The following is a 19,861-nucleotide window of genomic DNA, read 5'->3' as shown; positions in this document are numbered from 1 at the left end:
GTGTGTAAAGTGTGCTCTTGGTTTTTGGGGTTGATTCCCATGGTTTATCGCTTATATACAACACCCAGTGCTCATCCCAACAAGTGCCCTCCTCTATGCCCATTACCCATTTTCCCCTCCCCCACCCCCCTATCAACCCTCAGTTTGTTCTCTGTATTTAAGAGCCTCTTATGGTTTGCCTCTCTCCCTCTCTGCTTGTAACTATTTTTTCCCCTTCCCTTTCTCCATGGTCTTCTGCTAAGTTTCTCAAGATCCACATATGAGTGAAAACATATGATATCAGTCTTTCTCTGACTAACTTATTTCACTTAGCATAATACCTTCCAGTTCCAGCTACATTGCTGCAAATGGCATGATTTCATTCTTTCTCACTGCCAAGTAGTATTCCATTGTGTATATAAACCACATCTTCTTTAATTTTTAAAAAATGTTTATTTATATTTGAGAGAGAGAGACAGAGTGTGAGCAGGGCAGGGGCAGAGAGAGAGGGAGACACAGAATCCAAAGCGGGCTCCAGGCTCTGAGCTGTCAGCACAGAGCCCGATGCAGAGTTCGAACCCATGAGCTGTGAGATCATAACCTGAGCCGAAGTTGGACGCTTAACCGACTGAGCCACCCAGGTGCCCCTGAATGGACATTTTTCTAAAGAAGACATACAGGTAGCTCACAGACACCTGAAAAGATGCTCAACATCATGCATCATCAGGAAAATGCAAATCAAAACCATGAGAGGGGCGTTTGGGTGGCTCAGTCAGTTAAGCATCCAACTTTGGCTCAGGTCATGATCTCACAGCTCGTGGGTTCGAGCCCCGCATTGGGCTCTGTGCTGACAGCTCAGAGCCTGGAGCCTGCTTCAGATTCTGTGTCTCCCTCTCTCTCTGCCCCTCCCCCTCTCAAAAATAAATAAACATTAAAATTTTTAAAAACATAATGAGATATCACCTTACCCCTGTCAGAATGGCTGAAACCAAAAAGATGAAATAATAAATGTTGGTGAAGATGTGGAGAGAAAGGAACCCTCGTGCACTATTGTGGGAATGTAAATAGGTGCAGCCACTATAGAAAACAGCATGAAGGTTCTCAAAAAATTAAAAATAGAAATGCCATATGATTCAATGATTCCATTACTGCGTATTTACCCAAAGAAAATGAAAACACTAATTCAGAAAGATACGTGCACACCTATGTTTATTGCAGCATTATTTACAATAGCCAAGATATAGAAACAATTCAAGTGTCCATCCTGAATGGATAGGGAAGATGTGGTATATCTATATGTGGGACATTACTCATCGATAAAAAGGATGAGATCTTGCCATTTGTGATAACAGGGATAGACCTAGAAAGTATCATGCTAAGTGAAATAAGTTAGACAAAGAAAGACAAATACCATATGATTTCACTTATATGTGGAATCTAAAAAAAAAACAACAACAAACAAAAAAACAAATGAGTAACCAAAAAGCAGAAGCAGACCTATAATTACAGAGAACAAACTGTTGTTAAGCCAGAGGGAAGGGGGTGGGGAGGTGGACAAAATGGGTAAAGGGGACTGGGAGATCAGGCTTCCAGTTATGGTATGAAAAAGTTACGGGAATAAAAGATTTAGCATAGGGAATATAGTCGATGGTACTGTAATAGCGATGCATGGTGACAGAGCTCTCTATTTCTCTCTCTCTCTCTCACATGCACACACAAAGTATCCCTGTTTCAATGAATATTGTCTTGAATTCTACTTCATCTTATATCAGTGTTTCTATTCCTGTTTTGTTTATTTGCTCTGTAAATCATTGCCCACACCTTTATATGAGTGACATTTTGTTTCTGCATTTTTTGTATTATATGTCTCTTGACAAAATGTAGCTGAGTTTTACTTCTTCACTCAGTTTGAGAAACACTGTCTTTAATTTTAATAATAAATGGAACCCATTCATATTTGTTCTGCTACTGGTTATTGTGACTACTTATCTCAGCCATCAAATAGTTTGTTGTTGGTTTATTAAGCTTTGCTATTGTTTCCACTTCCTTTCCTGATTTGTACTAGAGTGACCTTTTCAATGGTCCTTTGGTTTCTTAAGTAGTTTGGGAGGGAAACATCCTACTTTTCTCTAATTACTATTCAGCTGTAATGTTTTGTAGAGTGGTCCTATTATATTTACCCTATATTAATAATAAATTATTCAATTAATAATTGAATAATAAATACGACCTCCTTAACCCTCCCCACATAGGAAGAGACTTTTTTTTTTAATGTTTATTTATTTTTGAGAGAGAGAGAGACAGAGTGCAAGCAGTGGAGGGGAAGGGAGAGAGGAACACACAGAATCTGAAGCAGACTCTAGGCTCCAAGCTGTGAGCATAGAGCCTGTCGTGGGGCTCGAACCCACGAACTGTGAGATCTTGAGCTGAGCCAAAGTTGGATGCTTAACTGACTGAGCCACCCAGGTGCCCTGGAAGAGACTTTTAACATACCATTTTCCTCTATTCTCTGCTTTACCATTTTACCCATACACACCTGCCAAGATTTTGGAAATAATCTGGAATCTCATCAGATTTTTGAATCTTTGCTTAATTAATACCTGTATGAAACTTCACAATTATTTAGGCTTTGTGTGTGTGTGTGTGTGTGTGTGTGTGTGTGTGTGTGTGCATTCTATGTTTGGCTAGAGCACGTCTGTGAATAATATTCAGAGTGTGTGGGCAATATACTTTTTGAGTCCTTGCATATCTGGAAATGTATTTTTTTTCTCTCTCATACATGAACAATAGTTGGCCTGATTCTCTTTTCCTTTGTAGGTAAACCTCCCCCACTCCCCTTAGGATCCTTTGGTATTTTTTCTTTTTATCTTTGGAGTTCAGAAATATCCTCAGGATTAAAAAAAAATCTTCTCTGTATATTTTATAAAATTATACAAGTAATACATGAATATGTTCTTTGGAATTCAAAAATACCACCAAGACTTTTTAAAGAATATTTTTAAAGTTATACAAGTAATACATGAATATGTTCTCTCAGCTCAGAATTCAAACAACGCAAAAAAAGTAGAAATTCCTCTGACAAGTCTCAATCCCAAATCTGCTCCTAGAAGTAACCTCTGTTAGAACTTTGATGTGAATTTTCAGGTTTTTTTCTAGGCATTTGCATATATATGAATCATCATTTAAACGTTCTTTTCTGTTTTGTATTTTTTCCATTAAAAATAAAACAGTATACTTATTTGTCTACAATTAGCTTATTACATTTAGTAATTTGGCTACATAAAGATCTGCTTCATCATTCATTCATTCATTTGTTTTTTCCTCCTGAGTAATATTCTCTCCCCCAGTGATGGACTTAGGTTGTTTCTGATTATTTGCTATTAGAAATAACAGTGCTGTGAGGCTCCTGGGTAGTTCAGTCAGTTGAACGTCCAACTCTTGATTTCAGCTCAATTCATGATCCCAGGGTTGTGGGATTGAGCCCTGCATTGGGCTCCATGCTGAGCATGGAGCTTGCTTGAGATTCTCTCTCTCTCTCTCTCTCTCTCTCTCTCCCTCTCCCCCCTCCCCTGCTTGCCTGCTCTCTCTCTCTTTCTAAAACAAATAAACAAAAAAGAAATAACAGCACTGTGAAAAATTCTTGTGAAATTCTTCTCACCTAAGTATGAAGATTTCTCAAAGGCCCATTCTAGAAAGTGAATTTGCTGTGTAAATAGGTATACACATTTACATTTTTGATAGCTATTGCCACATTTCCCTTCAGGAAGGCTACATTTCACTACACCTTAGTAACATTGGTATTTATATTTTTAGATTTTTTTTTATGACAGCCTGATGGGAGAAAGGTAGCATCTCACTATGGTTTTAGTTTTTGTTTCCCTGAATACATAAAAGCTTGTGCTTCTTTTCATCTATGTACTTACCATTTATATTTCCTCTTCTGTGAATTACCTGTTCACATCCTTTGTCCATTCTTCCATTGGCTGTATTTTCCAAATTAATTTTAAGAGTTCTTTATATATTGGGTACTAATCCTTTGAATTATATACATTGCAGATCTCTTCTTCCAGCTATTTTCTCTTCATTATTTGGTGTCTTAGTTGTGGGAAGTTTTAAATATTGACATTTTAAAATATAACAATCTTTCCTTGGATGGGTTTTTGAGTTCTGTCCCCCCCCCCTTGTCACCTTCATCTCCTTTATTAAAATTACCAGATTTGTGAGGTTCGTGTCTAGGAATCAACTCTTGGATGTATTGATCAATTCTTCTATTTTCATCTTCTAACTTATTCATTTCTGCTTTTGTTTTTATAATATCCTTTTTCTCTCTTTCCCTTGGTTTGTTTGTGGTGTTTTAGTTTGGTTTGGTTTTTTTTTACTTTTTATCTCAAATACTTTATTTATGCTCATTCTTTCTTTCTAATAAAAATTCTTGGGGCTGTGAATTTGCTTCTGAGTATATCTAATACCTAGCTGTATCTAATATGTGTTTGTATACAGTGATCCATATTTTTACTTTCTAAATAAGTTTGAAATTTCTGTTTTGACTCTTCTTTAATCAGGTAGTCAGAAGAACACATTTTGAATTGCAAGTGGTTTGTTTTTTACAAATGTGTTCTTTTCTTATTATTTTCTACTGTGTTGTATTTTCAGAGAGAATGATTCTGCCATTGGAGATGTATTGTGGTTTTCTCTGTAGCATACTATACGATTATACCAGTTAGGAATAGGACCATCTGCATATTAAAAATTTCAAAATAACAGTGGCTTAAAGAAAATAATTTATTACTCCCTCATGTCAAAGAAGTTTGGAGGTAAGTGGATCCTCATAATGCTACCAGGAACCCAGACTTCCATATTTCTGCACCATTCTCAGTGCTGGCTTCTGTCATCAGAATCCCCTCATAGCCCAATATGGTTGTCAGAGTTCTAGCCATGCATATTAAAGAGTCAGAGTTCACATCCATATTAAAGGGAAGAGTAAAAGAATGTACTTCCCAACAGAGTCAGTTCCCTTTATGGAGACTTCTTCAATCTCTCATACAACATTTCTGTTTATATTTCATGCAGAATCTCCCAACTATAGGAATTCTGTTAGTAAGCAAGAAGAGAAGAATGGTTGATATGTAGGCAAAGAAGAATCTGCCATAATAATTTTAATAAATATTCCATCAACACTTGAGAAAGAAAGATGCATCATTTAGCAATATTGTTTCTTTGCAAACCAGAGAAGTTGAATTTGGGGCTCATTTCCCCATAAGAGGCCAACTGGATCCTCACACAATTAATGGGTGCCATCAACTAGGATGAACTAGATAACCCATGGGATACCAGCACTGTCTCTAGTTGACAAGGTGTTATTGAGGACACCCCATCAATTTCCACTCTCCTCTTCCTACCCAAGACAAGTCAGTTATCTCAGGGTCCCTACAGCCTTGGAGGCATCCTGGGAACTTGGGTGCCGTCCACTCTTGTGTTATTCAGGGGTTTACTGCTAAAGCAGATGCTGTGAATGTCCTATGAGGACCAATCCTCTCCCAGCCTAGAACAAGCACCCCTGTGAATAAATGTGTAGCGTATGGGAATACAGTGCCCTGGCTCTGAGATCTGTATGAACACTTGATTGAGGTGAATGGGCAGCGAGAGCTGGGACATCTCCCAGCAGGCCTCAGTGGCAGCCAGAGCCAAAATGGCAATGCTCACCCAGTCCCCACTTCCTAGTCCCAAATATTCATATTCCAGGATTCAGAATAGCTGGCCCAGAGACCAGGTCCCGAAAAGAGCCACTGGATGAGGCACACCTGTAGCCTTCTATCCTGGCACTTTAACGTGGCTAAGAATTCAGAGGGCTCACTTTCTCATTCCCTCCTGGGCCACTGCCTTGCCTTGTATGGAAGGGGCACCATGGCCGTTCCAGCCTTCTACCAGAGCCTGGCTCCCTCTAGCCACATCAGCTTCCCTAAGGCCCCCACCATCACGTGGTAGCACTGAACATCTCAGCAAATGCCTGGTCTGAAGGGGAGTGAAGGTTCCAGTCCACACCTTAGGGAAGCCCCTGGTGTGATAGAATGCGTAAGAAATATATACATGCAGAAGCCACTAAAATGCTTACCAAAATAGAAATGGGGTGCTGGCAAATGTGCTAGGAACCGGGTCCCTGAGTTATGAAGGGAAGGGGTGATTAAGGCTGGCAGATGCCTCAACTGAGATGCTTCTGGAAGCAGCATCCACGCTTCCTGCCTAGGTGAGCATCCCCAGCCCTGACCCTCCGTGTTGTTCCCGCCTTGCCTGAGAGTAACCCCGCCCCCACCCTGCTCGCTCTCCAGAGCTCAGGAGAAGCGAGCTGGTTTTCTCCCAGAGGCTGGTGCCAGTTTAGTCAGCAGATTTCACAGATCCACTGGCACCCGTGTAGCGTCTTATTTTAAGCTTAACATTTGAAGATGGGAACTTTTCCCCCTTTGGTGTGTGGCAAAGAGATCCCAATTTATACATAAGCATGGTGGCTAAGCCAGGGCACCAAGGCTGTTCCCCAGGCTAGTGCAGTTCATGCTACCTCTTCCTTGGGTACCTTCCCAGAAGAACCCTGCCAACCGTGGTTGCTTAGAAATGGCAGTTCTGTTCCCAGGTTTCCACTAAGAGGTGTGCAGCACTGTCCTTTCCATGCACGTGCGGCTGGGGAGAGGCAGGGCCAGTGTTCCGAACCCTGTCCTATTCTCTCTGCGTTTTCCCACTTGCCAGCCTGCACCCTGCACCCTTGGCTACCAGAATGTCGCAGATGCCAGCTTTCTCTTGCGGGCCCGAGCTTCTCTCAGGGGCCATTTGTGTCTCCCTCCTCACCTCTGCACTCCCCGTGATGGTGCTGTCCTCCTCTCCCCTCCCCCTGTCATTCTCAAACCCTCAAAACTCAAGGCTCCAATCTCCCATATCCAGGTGGGAGACTGAGGAGGGCAGACCGGGAGCATCCGGTCAGTGAGTCCAGTGGCCTTGGGTTACATCCAAACCAGATCTCTGTCTTGGGACATTCAGAGCTTGGATTCTATGCTCTGAACCCTGCACTGCATGTGCGCACGCGGACTTAAAAGCCTCAGAAGGTGCAGGTGTGGGTCACTTCACCTCCAGGGGGAGGAGGGGTAGACCACAGAGGGTTCATTTCACGTGAGGATTTGGCTGTGTCCCAGAGCCTTCGCGGTGTCTCCCAACCCTCCTCATCCCAGACTCTGCTTTTTCACACATTTAAATGCCAATCACAATTTCTCCCTGGCCTACCTCCGTTGTAACCCGACAGCAGTCAGTTTGGCCTGGTTCGCACCAGAGGTGTTACTCAGTTAAGCTGGAATTGACCAGTCAGGGACAAACATTCATTGGATAAACGATATTCTCTTTAACTGGTTGGATCCTTTAAATAGCACCCCTCATGCACTGAAGTGTTACTTTTCAGATCGTTAGCCACAGAAATCAGAAGATGGAGACAAAGTAGAAGGAAAAAACAGGCAAATTGTTGAGTACTGGGGCCTGTGGTAGGTCTTTCAAAAATGAAGAGGGACATTTTGGAATTGAGTGAGTCAGTATGGAGGACACAGGTACGATGCCAGAGGACTGTCGCTTTGCCAGTGAGGACTCCCAGGTATGTGAGCAGTGAATGTCGATGGTTTCACCCGTCGGAAGCCTCTGGAAGTTCTCGAGGAAGACAGACTTTAAGCAGACAGATTCTTACCACGGAGAACCAATACTCCAAGAAGGCAGGCAGGGTGCTGAGGGAGCGAATGACAGGGGACCTGACTCCTCTTGAGGGTCAGGGAAGGCTTCCCGAAGGAAGTGACAACTAGGCTGAAACCTGGAGGATGAGGAGGGATTAGCCGAGTAGAGAAGGGGTGGAGATGACAGGGACAGTGCTGTACCCTGTACTCATCCCCTGACTTGAGTTTCACCACCTCATTGTTTTGACACACACTGTGCTTCCTCTCTGGATTTTCTGTGCTTTTTTCTTTTAAGTTTATTTATTTATTTTGAGAGAGAGAGAGAGAGAGGAGGGCGAGGAGGGACAGAGAGAGAGGGAGAGAGAGAGAATCCCAAGCAGGTTCTGCACTGTCAGCGCAGAGCCTGATACAGGGCTTGAACTCGCGAAGCATGAGATCATGACCTAAGCTGAAACCAAGAGTCGGATGCTTAACTTACTGAACCACCCAGGTGCCCCTGGATTTTCTGTACTTATAAAACGTCTTTCTCCTACTGCTCGACTCTGTGTTGCATGGCGGCAGCCTGAGGGAGTGAGGGCTGCTCAGTTCTCTCTTTCTGAGCATCGTAGGACATTGTGACCAGCGGCCTTGCTCTCCTGTCTTCATCTTCAGCCATTCGCATCCCACCTCCAGCCAAGCAGATCAGGATATTTGGGGGTGCCCCTCTCCCACATTGAGACCTTATCTCTTTGCAGAGGTTAGAATACTCTGAAGGAGGAAGCCTGGAGTAAAGGTGTGAGCCTGTTGCCATCTGGGTGCCATTGGCCCCATTCTGGATTCTGTCCTGAGATGAGCCTCAGGCACAAACCCCCCATCTTCCTGGCTGGCCAGGCAGCCCCAGAGTTGAGCTTTTGGTCACCAGGTGGAGTGATAAGCCGGGCTGCTCAGGAACCAATCTCACTAGTGAAGGCATAATTCAAGGGCATTAGTAATGGTACGGAATTCTGAATCAGAAAGGACATCATCTGCAGCCTTCCTATGTGGCAATCCCTGTATTTAAACAGCTATTGCTACCTCCATGCTGTGTGGCAAACATCCGCAGAATTTCTGTGGCGACCATAAGAATTTGTTCTTAGAGGTCCGTGGTTACCTGGGGTCTAGCTGCGTTCGACTGTGCTTGACTGAGGCGGTACTACGTGCCATTGCAGGTCTGGGCTCAACTGGGAGTCAGCCAACGCAGACTGTACTTTGCTTCAAACGTCTCTCCTCCTCCTTTGATGAGGCCTCTGAGGCCTGGGCTCTGAACTGGCACACTGCCACTTCCTCCCACATGCTTTTGGCCACAGCAAGACATATATGTCCAAGCCAAGCAACGCCAAGAGCATGGAAATATACTCTTCCCGTGTCAAGGGCATGGATGCAGGGAGGAGTGAAGAATCGGGACCTAAAACTAATCTGCCCCTCTCTCCAAGAGCGTGCCCTCATCCAATGCAGGGTTTTAATACAAGGAGTAAGGAGGAAATGGGTGATGGTGGTCATGGTCACAGTCCATCATAGATCTTTTGCCTGGCCAAGAATTCATGTTCTTAATAATGAATTAGTAATGTTCTTCCAGTGTGTAGTGTGGACCCAGCTTTGTGCTGAGCGCTTTGGGGGACATCAGAGAGAAAAACCCTGATTCTACCTTCAGGAGCTCACTATTAAAGGATGAGGCTTGTGTTCAAGGACAAGATGGGGGCAAGATGAAGCTCGATGGTGTCATGCAGCCTGTGGAGTTCAGAGAAAGGAGAGACCGGCAAAAACTAGAGAAGGATGAGACAGGAGGAGAGGAATGATACGGACACCTTATACCTAGTGAGCACTTGCTGCCCACCAAACCCTGGGCCGAATTCTTTCCATGCCTTGCTTCTTCTCATGGCCGTCCAGAGAGGTGCCAGGATGGTGCTCATTTAACAGAAAAAAAAAAAAAAAATGGAGGCACAAGGGCTCAAGTAACTTGTGTGTGGTCACACAGCTGGTAAATACCAGAGCCAGGATGTGAGTCCAGCTCTTCGTATGACCAGAGCCTGCATGTTAGTCACCGGGGCCTACGGCCGGCCACTTGAGGCGAAGGGGAGCAGCGAAAGTAGACAGATGTGAGAAGAAGACAGCTGCCAGGGGGCGGGAGCTGTGGAGGGGACCCCAGCCGTGTTATGAACTATAAATGGGAGCAAAGACTGGATGTGCGATTTGGCCAAGGTCCTGCAGCAAGATAGGGTGGAGGCTGGGCTGGAAATTCTGGCTGCTGGCTCTCCTTCCACTTTCCCTGGTACCAGCCGCTTTCTGGGCTCTCTCCACCCGTCTGCGCGGCCACGCCTGAAGCGCTTCCCTCTTGGAAGAGGTGCAATCCACTGGCATTGAAGCCGGGTGGACTGGCTCCCTCTCTCTATCCATCTCTTTCCTCCTTTCTCCTGCCATGTTCTGGAAAGGGCAGCGTGGGGGAATGTGGGCAGGTTGCACCAGAGATATACATCTGAGAACTGAAGGAACATTTATTTTTAATTTAGACTTAAAAAGAAAAAAGGAAGTTATAAAATATCTGCTCTTGCTCCTGGGACTGTGCAGATGGTGCTGCGTGTTGCCTAATAGGGAATGGGGCTGGCACCCATGTGCTCCCGGCCCCACCAGCCTGACTGTAGGACCTGGAAAGTGGGATCGCTATTCCCCTTGCCTCAGCCTCAGATGGTTCCCGTGGGTCCGTTTGGCCAGTACAGCATGGGTTTCCACTGCCTTCTAACCTCACCCTCCCCAGGTCTGCTGATTTTTCTGCCTCTTCTAATGAGACCAGTCTCTCGGCTGTTCTGCTCCTGTGAGTGTGCACACGTGTCCCCTGCCCCACGCACGCACACGCAAGCACGGCTCAGCTCCATCCTACCACCTACTTCGGCAGATAGCCACAGCACGCTGACCTCTCCCTTCTTTAGGTCCTGTTCGGATGTTAGAAGTTACCGGCTTGACATGACCAAGTACCTGATTAAACCATCTGGTCATTTTCATGTCCAGATGTTATAAAGGATATTCTCATACATTTTCCTGTTTGGTCTTTGTGCTTACTGTGGTTAGGTGCCATATATTCCTCTCTTCCTGTTTGCTCCATTGGGAGCACCACGGAACATGGTGCATAGAAGGTACTTGAAAATGGGCATTGAGTGTGACTCTTCCTTTGTGCTCAGGCGAATGAGCTGGGAAAGGAACCCCTAAAATCAGAGAGTTGGAGCCCTCAAGCTAAGAGTGAGGAGACCTTTCTGACGTTCTCTCTAGTTTGCTGTGAAGCCTTGGGCAAATCACTGAATTTCTCTAAGCCTCAGTTTCCCCATTTGCAAAATATAGAAAGCAATCTCTATTTTGTCTGTGCCCCAGCATACTAATAAGAATCATGGTAAGTGACATAGGGGAAATTCTTAGCAAAATCGATCAATCATTCAATTTCTTTAAGAAAGCATGAGGGGTCAGAGGTGCCCAGCATGAATATCAGGCCCATGTTACAGCAGGAGGTTGGGACAGGAGGCTGGTCGGGTTTGGCTAATAAGGTTACAAGCTCACAGGTTACAAGCTGTGTGTGTGTGTGTGTGTGTGTGTGTGTGTGTGTGTGTGTGTTACATAGGCCTGGGTACTATTTCAGTTTCATTTAGGACTGTGGTTTGTTCTGGAAAAGACTTGATGTCACACAAAGACAATGCCTGCCACCAGAAAAGACAAGTGAAGGCGAAAGTGAGACAAAAGTTTAGGAATGGGAAGAAGCCAGGAGTGAAGTTTGGGCACAAAATACATGCGGTGATGGTTTGTACAATTGACAAATATGAGCCGTGGAGATCTGGCCTGAGGTTCTTGACAGTCAGTGCAGAGAGAGACACAGTAATATGCTCAACGTCTACAAGACAGATGCAGACCAGATGCTCAGAAGTATAAATTTCTGACCCCAAGGCCAGAAAAATTTCCTCCAGGAGGATTCATAAAGGAGATTCTGTGATGTAATGAGCAGTGAGTGTCCTGGACAATAGGTGTTTGGTAAATACAGTGAGTCCCAAGGAGCTGTACCTTATGATGCTCCTGATGGCCCAAGCTCAGTTCAGGGAGTGTAAGGGAGACTGAGGAGGGGAAGGCAACGTGGCCCATAACACACACTTGTTATGTAAACCAACAGATTAGGGGGGATGATATGCTGAGTTCTCAACAGTGAATAACAGCTTTTACTTCTTCTTCTGGCTTTGGGAGGCAGTCAGGCATGCATGTGTGTATACACACACACACACACACACACACACACACACACACTCACTGGATCACATTGTTTGTTCCCAATTTCAGGCCTCTCTAGGCTCAGCTTCCTCTCTGTGGAAGCTCTCTGGCTCCTGGCTAGAGGCTGACTAGGGTCCCCAGGAATTTTTCTTAGCCAGGTTGGGGAGGGGTGATTCCCTTTACAGGCAATGGGACTATCTCACTTGACTTCATACCTACTACTTGGAACTCAAGAGTAGAACTTTAAACCAAGGTAGGACCTCCAAGCTCAACCCCTTCACTCTATAGGTAAGAAAGCCAGAGCCCCAAAGGAGCCTGTCTTCTGCTGGAGACACTGTCGGCTGGAGATCACAGAGGCACGGGGCTGAGGTTGAGCTCCAAGCTCTCCTGATTCTCACTCCAATGCCCTAAGCTGTTGCTGCAGAGAAAAATCAAACTGGGATCTCATTTTGGGGAGAAAAATCTCATAATTCCTCATTGGAGCTATGGAATGGCTTTACATTATATAATTTTATTCAAACTGATATGGGCCAATAAATATAAATGTGTGTGTGTGTTTGCTGTCTTAAAACATTTTAATGTTTAAAACATGATTTACAAATGCTGCTGAGGATGTCTAGAATTTGATTTACTGCATAGTATTGGATGTTTATACTTGCTCCTTACAGAAATTCTTGCCAAAGAGCCATTTTATCTACAGGAATAATAAATAAGTCAATATGTGGATGGTTGTGCACATTTTTCCCATATGCATTGGTACTTGGTAGATGTTATTTTGCTCACAGGCTCTCAAAAGGTAAACTTGAAAGAGACACATGGATCCCTGAAGTCCAAAGTTTGGCCACTTGTCAAGATGAGACCATTAATGTTGACTTAAACCAAAAAAACAAAGTCAGCAAGCCTAGCTCTTAGGTGACATTTGGGCTTTGGGAATAATGAATCCAGACCCATGTAGTGGTGCTCAGCCATATGTGTGTATTTGTCCATTCATTCATTCACTCATTTGACAAGTATTTATTAGACATCTATGTTTCCTTCAGTAGCTTAAACATGGTGTAGATTTTCTTCATGGAGGCTCAGAGATAAAAGATCTAAATTCCCCCCGTTTGTATTTATAAAGTGCTTAAGGCCCTTGAAACGATTTTTCTCATATTTTAATCTGCACAAAAATCCTATTGGATGATGAGGGTGTGAAAGAGAGCTGGGTTAGCTGAGTGGAAGGAAAGATGTTCCTTCTGTTTGCTTGTTTTTATTGTCCCCCTGCCATCAGTTATAGAAATAATACATGCCCAATGCTTAAAAGAATATAGGAATATTCAAGAAGAATGCGAGAAAGTACTGTATAACGTGACCTCCAGAGACATCTACTTGTGGGGCTATAGATTTGTTCATGAAGATACATATATGCTTATGTTTGTGTATATGGTTCTATGTGCGATGTGGTGTCTTTTCTTTAACAAGAGTGGGATTGTGCTGTAATTTAATTCTGCAACCTGGTCCACTTCCTTCGTGTGCCATCTCACATGGGCAGCAGTTTGTATGTACACATCAGCCACCTCGATTTGTACAGATCCAGCTTTACTTTTGCTCATGCCTGTGTCATTTTTCCTTGCAAAAGTGTAGGGTGGTCCTTTGGCTTTATTCAGTCTTTCCTCTCTTTCTCTCTCATAGGTAGTTGGTCTTCTCTTGCCCAACCAGACACTGGCATCCACGGTCTTCTGGCAGGTAACAGTCCCTGGCAACAGAGGGCCTATGAAAGGGGGCCCCACAAATGCTGGTTATGATTCCCCACCCCAGGGTCTCCCATCCAGGCCCCTGGGGGAAAGCCACCCCATTTCCCCCGCCCTGACCCAGAAGCCACTGGGAGAACCCCGGGACTTCAGATGCTGCTGAGCAGGTCCCAGCGGCCCATGCCTAGGCCATTTTATGTGACTAATTTTTGCACGAGGGGAGGATGGCTTATTTGTGGCCGCCCGCTGCTCCTTGGCTGCTTGTCCAGAGGCCTGTGACCTCGAGGCCCTCAGCAGCATTTTGGTATAAGCCTCACTGAGATCTGTGGGGAAGGTGAACCCACCGCCAACCCCAAGGTAGCAAGGTGGGTGGAGAATATCATAGACCCTGGTGTCCACTCTTAGAGCCTAGGCTATGGCTCCCTTAAAACAGTTGAAGCTCTGTGTGTGTGTGTCTATGCACAGAGAGCTGGGCAGGAAGAAAGCCTGTCTGTCTTCAGGAAAAAATGTCAGAGTCTTCCCTGAATAAAACTCCTAACGGTGCCCGCATCAGGGCACGGCAGGTGGCGCAAGACACCGGGCTGGGATACCTTTGAAAGAGGTTCACGGCTGTCCGTAATTCCAGGGGTTACACATCCGCTTTCGGCTCAGTAAGGAATATAATAAGGATTAATGTGTCAGAGGCAGTGAGGCCCGTTTGGGGCAGTGAACGCCACAGTTCCGGGAGAGGTGACAGTCTCTGGATGGGGATGAACTGCCGGCATGGGCAGGACCGGTGTCCTGGTTTGGCAGCAACTGAGGGGTGTCCCAGGTTTTCAGCGCTGATGCTGGCGCCATCCCAAGCAAACTGGAACAGTCGGTCATGCTAACTTGTGGGAAGGACAGAACCACCCGTGAGCTGGACACAGCATCCCATTGTCTTCTTGGAGGCTGTGGCCCCGCCGGGGTGCAGGCCTGGCTCCCACGCCTCCCCTGACTTCTCCTCTCCCCGCTTGCCTTCCAGTGGCTGAACCAGAGCCACAACGCTTGTGTCAACTATGCAAACCGGAACGCTACCAAGGTGAGCCGCGCAGAACAGGCTCGGGTGACCCTCAACCTCCCTCCAGGGTGGTGTGCCACCATCGGGGGCTGCTTCCTCTGAGTTGAGCATTGTGCTTCTCCAAGCACCTTATTGAAATGGCCAGCCCTTCAGGAAGGGCCCCACTGGGGAGGGGCTGTTCAACATGAAGTGAAGAAGGCCCATGAAATGGGAATGTGCCTGAAGCAGTGAGAGAGATGAGCTCCGTTGGCGGAATCCTCCTTGGGCAACTCTTATCCCCAGATCTTGGATTAGGATGGCAACAGCCACATGGGGACTGAATTCCCCTAAAGCTTCCTCCAAGCTTGCCTGGAAGCTGCCTTGGTGCCCCCAGACTGTGGGCTGTAAAGCTGAAGGGCTGCTCCTGAGGGGTGAGGGGTCTGAGGGGCCTGTCACCTCCTCCCCAAAGTCCCCTGCGCTCCTGGGACAAGCTCAGGGTGGAGGCCTGTCACCCTTCTCTTGTCCAGGAAAGGGCTGGGCCCCAGCTTCACTGGTAACGCTGTATTTCCTGCACTTCTGTCCAAAGGCAGTAAGAGGGGAGGAGGAGTCTAGGTCCCCTTGGGGGGGCCTGTCAGTTTGGGGAGGAGAGGCTGTGGGCATCCTCTAACCTAGGGGGGAGATGGGGTAGGGTTAGTGGCTGGGCCTTGGTGGTAGGAACTTTGGGGCCTGAAACTCTGAGGACGCCCCCCTCCCCCGTCCAAACCTTCAGTCCACATCTCGCGTGTGTGATCCACACGTGTACATCCCTGCTTGGATGGCTCTCACGTGCCTTGAACCAAACATCTCCAAAATAACAGAGCATAGTTAAAGGCAAGTTCCTCAGCTCGCTCTTAATTTTATATGTTGCAACTTGGGTTACATTTTTCCTTAGAAACATTGAGCACCCCTCGCCTATTGGCATGGAAGCCCGGTGGCCTCATGGGTTAAGGCCGGGAGAGCCAGCCAGGCACAGCCAGCCGGGACACTGCCATTTTCACCTAGACAGCCCTCCAGCTGCCCTCAGCCCACTTCCAGCACGCATCCTCCCTCCACTGGATATGCTTGCCCCAGACGTACATGACCCACATTGGCCCTTGCTGTTGTCTACCTCCAGCCAGCAGTGTCTGCCCCTGAGCTCTCTAGAACAGGGCAAAAGTGCAGTGGGCCCCTTTGGCATCTCCCTGGACGTTCCTGCCCTGTATTTCCTGTATGGAGCTGTGCTGAGGGAAGCCTGGCTCCCTTTGGCTTCCAGAGGAATCTTTTCCTTCTCACCTGTTGGTGGGCAGGACTGTCTCTTGCTGGCTGGGGCTGTTTGCAAGGGTGGAGTATGGCAGCTTTGGGCACCCAGGGGGCCTAGAAATCTGTCTCTGCCTTCCAGCCTTCTCCTGCATCCAAGTTCATCCAGGGCTACCTGGGAGCTGTCATCAGCGCCGTCTCCATTGCTGTGAGTAACTCTCTCCCCACTTCTCTGTCCCACTGCTCTGCAGCTGCCCCTCTCCCCTGCAGCTCTGGCCAGACCTGTCTGAGGTCAGGGCCAGGCAAGGATGTGGGAGACAGAGGTTTGTGTGGGTGGGCCACCAGGGCAGGCTTCCTCGGCAGACAAGAGAGTAGATTCTGGTGACACTTTACTAGAGAGACACAAACTTTAACACAGAGTGCTCGAGATTTTGGAGAGCCGGCGGGGAGGTGAGGCGGTGCCCATGAGTGATGCAAAGGGCTGTACATTCCAGCTGAGGGCAGGACGTCTGTCCCTAGTAGGGCCCCTTGCCCCAGCACCCTTCTCAGAGGAGCTCACTCTCAGTAATGTGGCTGATGCAGGAAGCAAGGGGCTCAGGAACAGCTGTAAGGCTGGCCCAAATGCTGGCTCCCCTTTGCTCTCTGCCCGAGCTCCCAGGGCACTATTGTCCTCTGTGGCCTTGGTCATGTGGTTACATGTCCAGTGCATCCTGGAGGCCCTCCACAAGACAGGAATAGTTTCATTTGAATTCCTCAGGACTTTGAGAATAGAGCAGCTATTAAGTAGGGGAGGTTTGTAAACTGGCTGTGTGAGTGTAAGGCTGGATCCCAGATGAGGGCTGAAGGCAGGTGACACAGCAGGGGCCTGGGCCAGAGCCACAGTGGAAGCTCAAGTTCCCAGGACCTTGGCTACACTGGTCCCACCCTTGAGCCCACCCTTGTGCCCCCATCATACTCTCTAGATCCTGGCTGGGTGGTCTCCTATAGCTGACTCCAGAGGGTGAAAGTCACTTCACAACTTTTGTTATTTTATTCATCACACAATAAATACATGCAATTGGTGAGAAAAAACTTACAAAATGCAAATTCAAAAATTCACGTATAATGAAAGAATTCACATATAATAATCTCTTTGCAAAACCCACTTTCCTCATCTTTCCCATGTCGTTAAGTGTAATAATTGTTCACAACTATGTACTAACCCACTGTACCCTACACCGTCATTCATTCCACTGCTCTGGGAAAGTAGGGATTTGGGATTGTTCTGAGATGGCTTCTTTTACTCTGCTCCCGTGTGGACCACGTCCTCTCCAAATGACCTGTTGGGGAGTGATCCCCACTTCATACCAAGATTGAGCTCCCTCCCGACTCGTTGCCTTACCCCAAGCCAGGAGCCAGACATTGCCTAATCTATTCAGATGGCTCGCCGAGAGACTGCAAACCCCACCCTGGTGGGGTCCCCAACCCAGCAGAGACTTCATTTGGGGTCATACAAACTGGCAGGCTCTGATTCTGGGGGGCTCCTGGCAAAGGTGACGGCTCTTGTGAGAGAAGGAAAGGGACTCTGTCACCTCCTCCTTGCTCTTCATGACAAGAGGAGCTGATGGCTCTGTCCAGTTTAGCAGCTTGAAAATCCCATCTTCCTTCTTTGGGATTTAAGGGTGGAGTGGGGTGGAGCTGAAGGGAGGAAACCACTGAGCAGCCTTGACTGGGAAGGGCTTGAGCCCTATCCTGGTGGGATGTCCTCCTCCTATAGGCTTGGGGCTCCAGGCTCTCAGCATCCCCAGGCCTCACTGTCCCACCCAAGGGCCCTTTGGGCATTCCATCCCTCCCATTTCCTAGGATCTGAGCTAGCCCAGATTGTGGGGTCGGGCCTCTGACGCCCAAGCTGCTGTTCCTGGGGACTGGGGGCCCTCCAGGCTCTCAGAGCCAGGATCTTACCCTCAGGGACCGGAGGCCTCACACTGGGCTGTCACAGCCCCCAGGGGTTGCGCCTGTGCTTGGGACATCCCAGCTCCCTTCCAGAGCCCTCAAAGAGGCTTTTCCTGACCGTGCCAGCCCAAACTCTTCCCACAGCCCCAAGGCCTAGAAACTTCTGGCCTTCCCACACACTCACTCAGTTACACCCCGTGTCCTGTCCTGTCATTGTTCTACTGGCTTACAAGTTAACCAGGGACAGGCCCTGTGTCTTCTCCCCCATGGAGGGGGAGTGAGCACTGCTCCATAAATAATTGTTAATTAGGTTGCTGATTGATTGCCGGCCTCAGGAGGCCCCTCTCCGCCTAGATCCACGAGTCTTAGCCGTGGCGGCGTCCCTCTGCCTGACGTCTTCACACAGTGAGGGTCTAACTCCGGCAGATGGAGCGGAGTTTCTGACTTGGAAAATCTGCAGCTTGCTTGCTTTTCTTTTGTGTGTGTAAATCACAAAACCTCCAAAGAAAGAGGCTTTATTTTATTTTCCTTTCCCTTGTTCTCTGGAACCCTGGGCCCGCGGCCTCATTAACTGATCTCTGCTTCAATTAGTGACAAATCCCCTCCCAGGGAGAACCTGTTAGGAGGAGAAGACCTGCAAACAAGTGTCACGGCCCCAGTGGTTGGCCCAGCTCTGGCATTAATTAAAACGAGTCCCTACAAGCAGGCGGCGTGGATGGGGGTGCTGACAGGCTGAGGGCAAATCCCAGGGACTAAGGACAAGCTGGAGTGGAGGCTAGGCCCTGAGAGTCCAGTCTCCTCCCTGGACCTTTCCTCTCCCTCAGAAGAGCCAGAGCCCTGACCTTGGCCAGCACCCCCCTGAATCAAGGATCCCCAGTTTGCACGGCCCCCCGAATGAAGTCTCATGCTGGTTACAGGACCACCAGAGCAGGGGTAGCAGCCTTTTGGTGAACTCTCTAAATAGATTTGGCAATGTCTGGCTTCTTGCTCGAGAATAAAAAAGAAATTTTGTCTTAAGTTATTTTTGAAATCTAACAGTTTGCTGTCTTTTAACAAAGGAAGCCTCTGTCAGTCCTCACTGTATTTGAATTTGGGGGTTCATGTTGAGTATTTCTGTGGTCAGCCGCCCTCGGGCCCTGGCTACACAAGAGTGAGACCTACTCACTCTCTTCAGGGGAGCGTATATGGCAGGCAGTTGGTAGGTGAGAGGGGGTCACTCCGATTGGTATGTTGTCCTTCAAGACGAGGAGAGGGAAAGCTGAGGATATTCTGTGGTAGAACCAGAATTCTGATGAAGGTGACCCTTGGGTGTGGTGGTAAGTAAGGAAAGGGCCCCCAAGTCACACGAGGCCGACTCTTCAGGACAGACCGGAGAGAGCCGAAGGCAGGGTTGAGGGTTCCCGGTAGAGGGCACAGCATGTGGAGAGGCATGCAGGAAAAGGAGACTGTGATGGACTCCGGAAGTGATGGGGATGAGGTGGCAATGAACTGAGGAGTAGCAGAGCCGCTTGTGAAACACTGGGAGTGCCTACTCAGGAGTTAGGGGGCCACGCCGGCAGCGCTGGCTGGACTCAGGGACCTGGGGCGTTGCGGGGAGGGCGGGCAGAGTGGGCTGGAAGAGAAGTCATGGGGGGGCGGTAGGCCCAGCAGATGACCCCCATCATGGACATCAGGCCCTCGTGAGAATGGACCCGTGGCTGGAGAGGAAGGCTCAGGGCTGAAGTCCTCCATGCTGGTCAGGAGCTGTTTGGTACATGAGAGACACTTCACGCCTGGCTCTCAAACCCCTCACCTTCAGCCAAGGCTGAGCTCTTTCCCTCTTGGGGAATTGCTGTTCTCCATTCCCAAAGGGTCTGGGCCCTGAGGGGTTCTTTCTGAACAGGATACAGTGGTTGTCTGTTTACCTTTACTAGATATTGGAGTGCAAGGAGGTGTCCCAGGAGGTTCCTGGGCTGAACCCCTACCCCTCCCAG

General features: G+C 47.6%; 1 protein-coding gene across 2 annotated transcripts in view; it reads left to right on the top strand.

Annotated features, from left to right (window-relative positions):
* Positions 1-19,861, top strand: part of SFXN5 (sideroflexin 5) — a 113,268-nt gene that overhangs the window by 46,933 nt on the left and 46,474 nt on the right. For both annotated transcript variants that reach the window (XM_047069570.1, XM_047069569.1), the window contains exons 7-9: positions 13,605-13,658; positions 14,667-14,723; positions 16,099-16,164. In XM_047069570.1, coding sequence (XP_046925526.1) covers positions 13,605-13,658; positions 14,667-14,723; positions 16,099-16,164 — 177 coding nt within the window. The remainder of the gene's footprint in view (positions 1-13,604; positions 13,659-14,666; positions 14,724-16,098; positions 16,165-19,861) is intronic.

The sequence above is a fragment of the Lynx rufus genome, unplaced genomic scaffold (assembly GCF_022079265.1).
Source record: "Lynx rufus isolate CCGP_SWC_20201006 ecotype Redwood Valley unplaced genomic scaffold, mLynRuf1.p SCAF_8, whole genome shotgun sequence".
NCBI classification, from domain to species: domain Eukaryota; kingdom Metazoa; phylum Chordata; class Mammalia; order Carnivora; family Felidae; genus Lynx; species Lynx rufus.
Note: the sequence above shows the minus strand (reverse complement) of the source record. Positions and strands in the feature narration are given on the sequence as shown.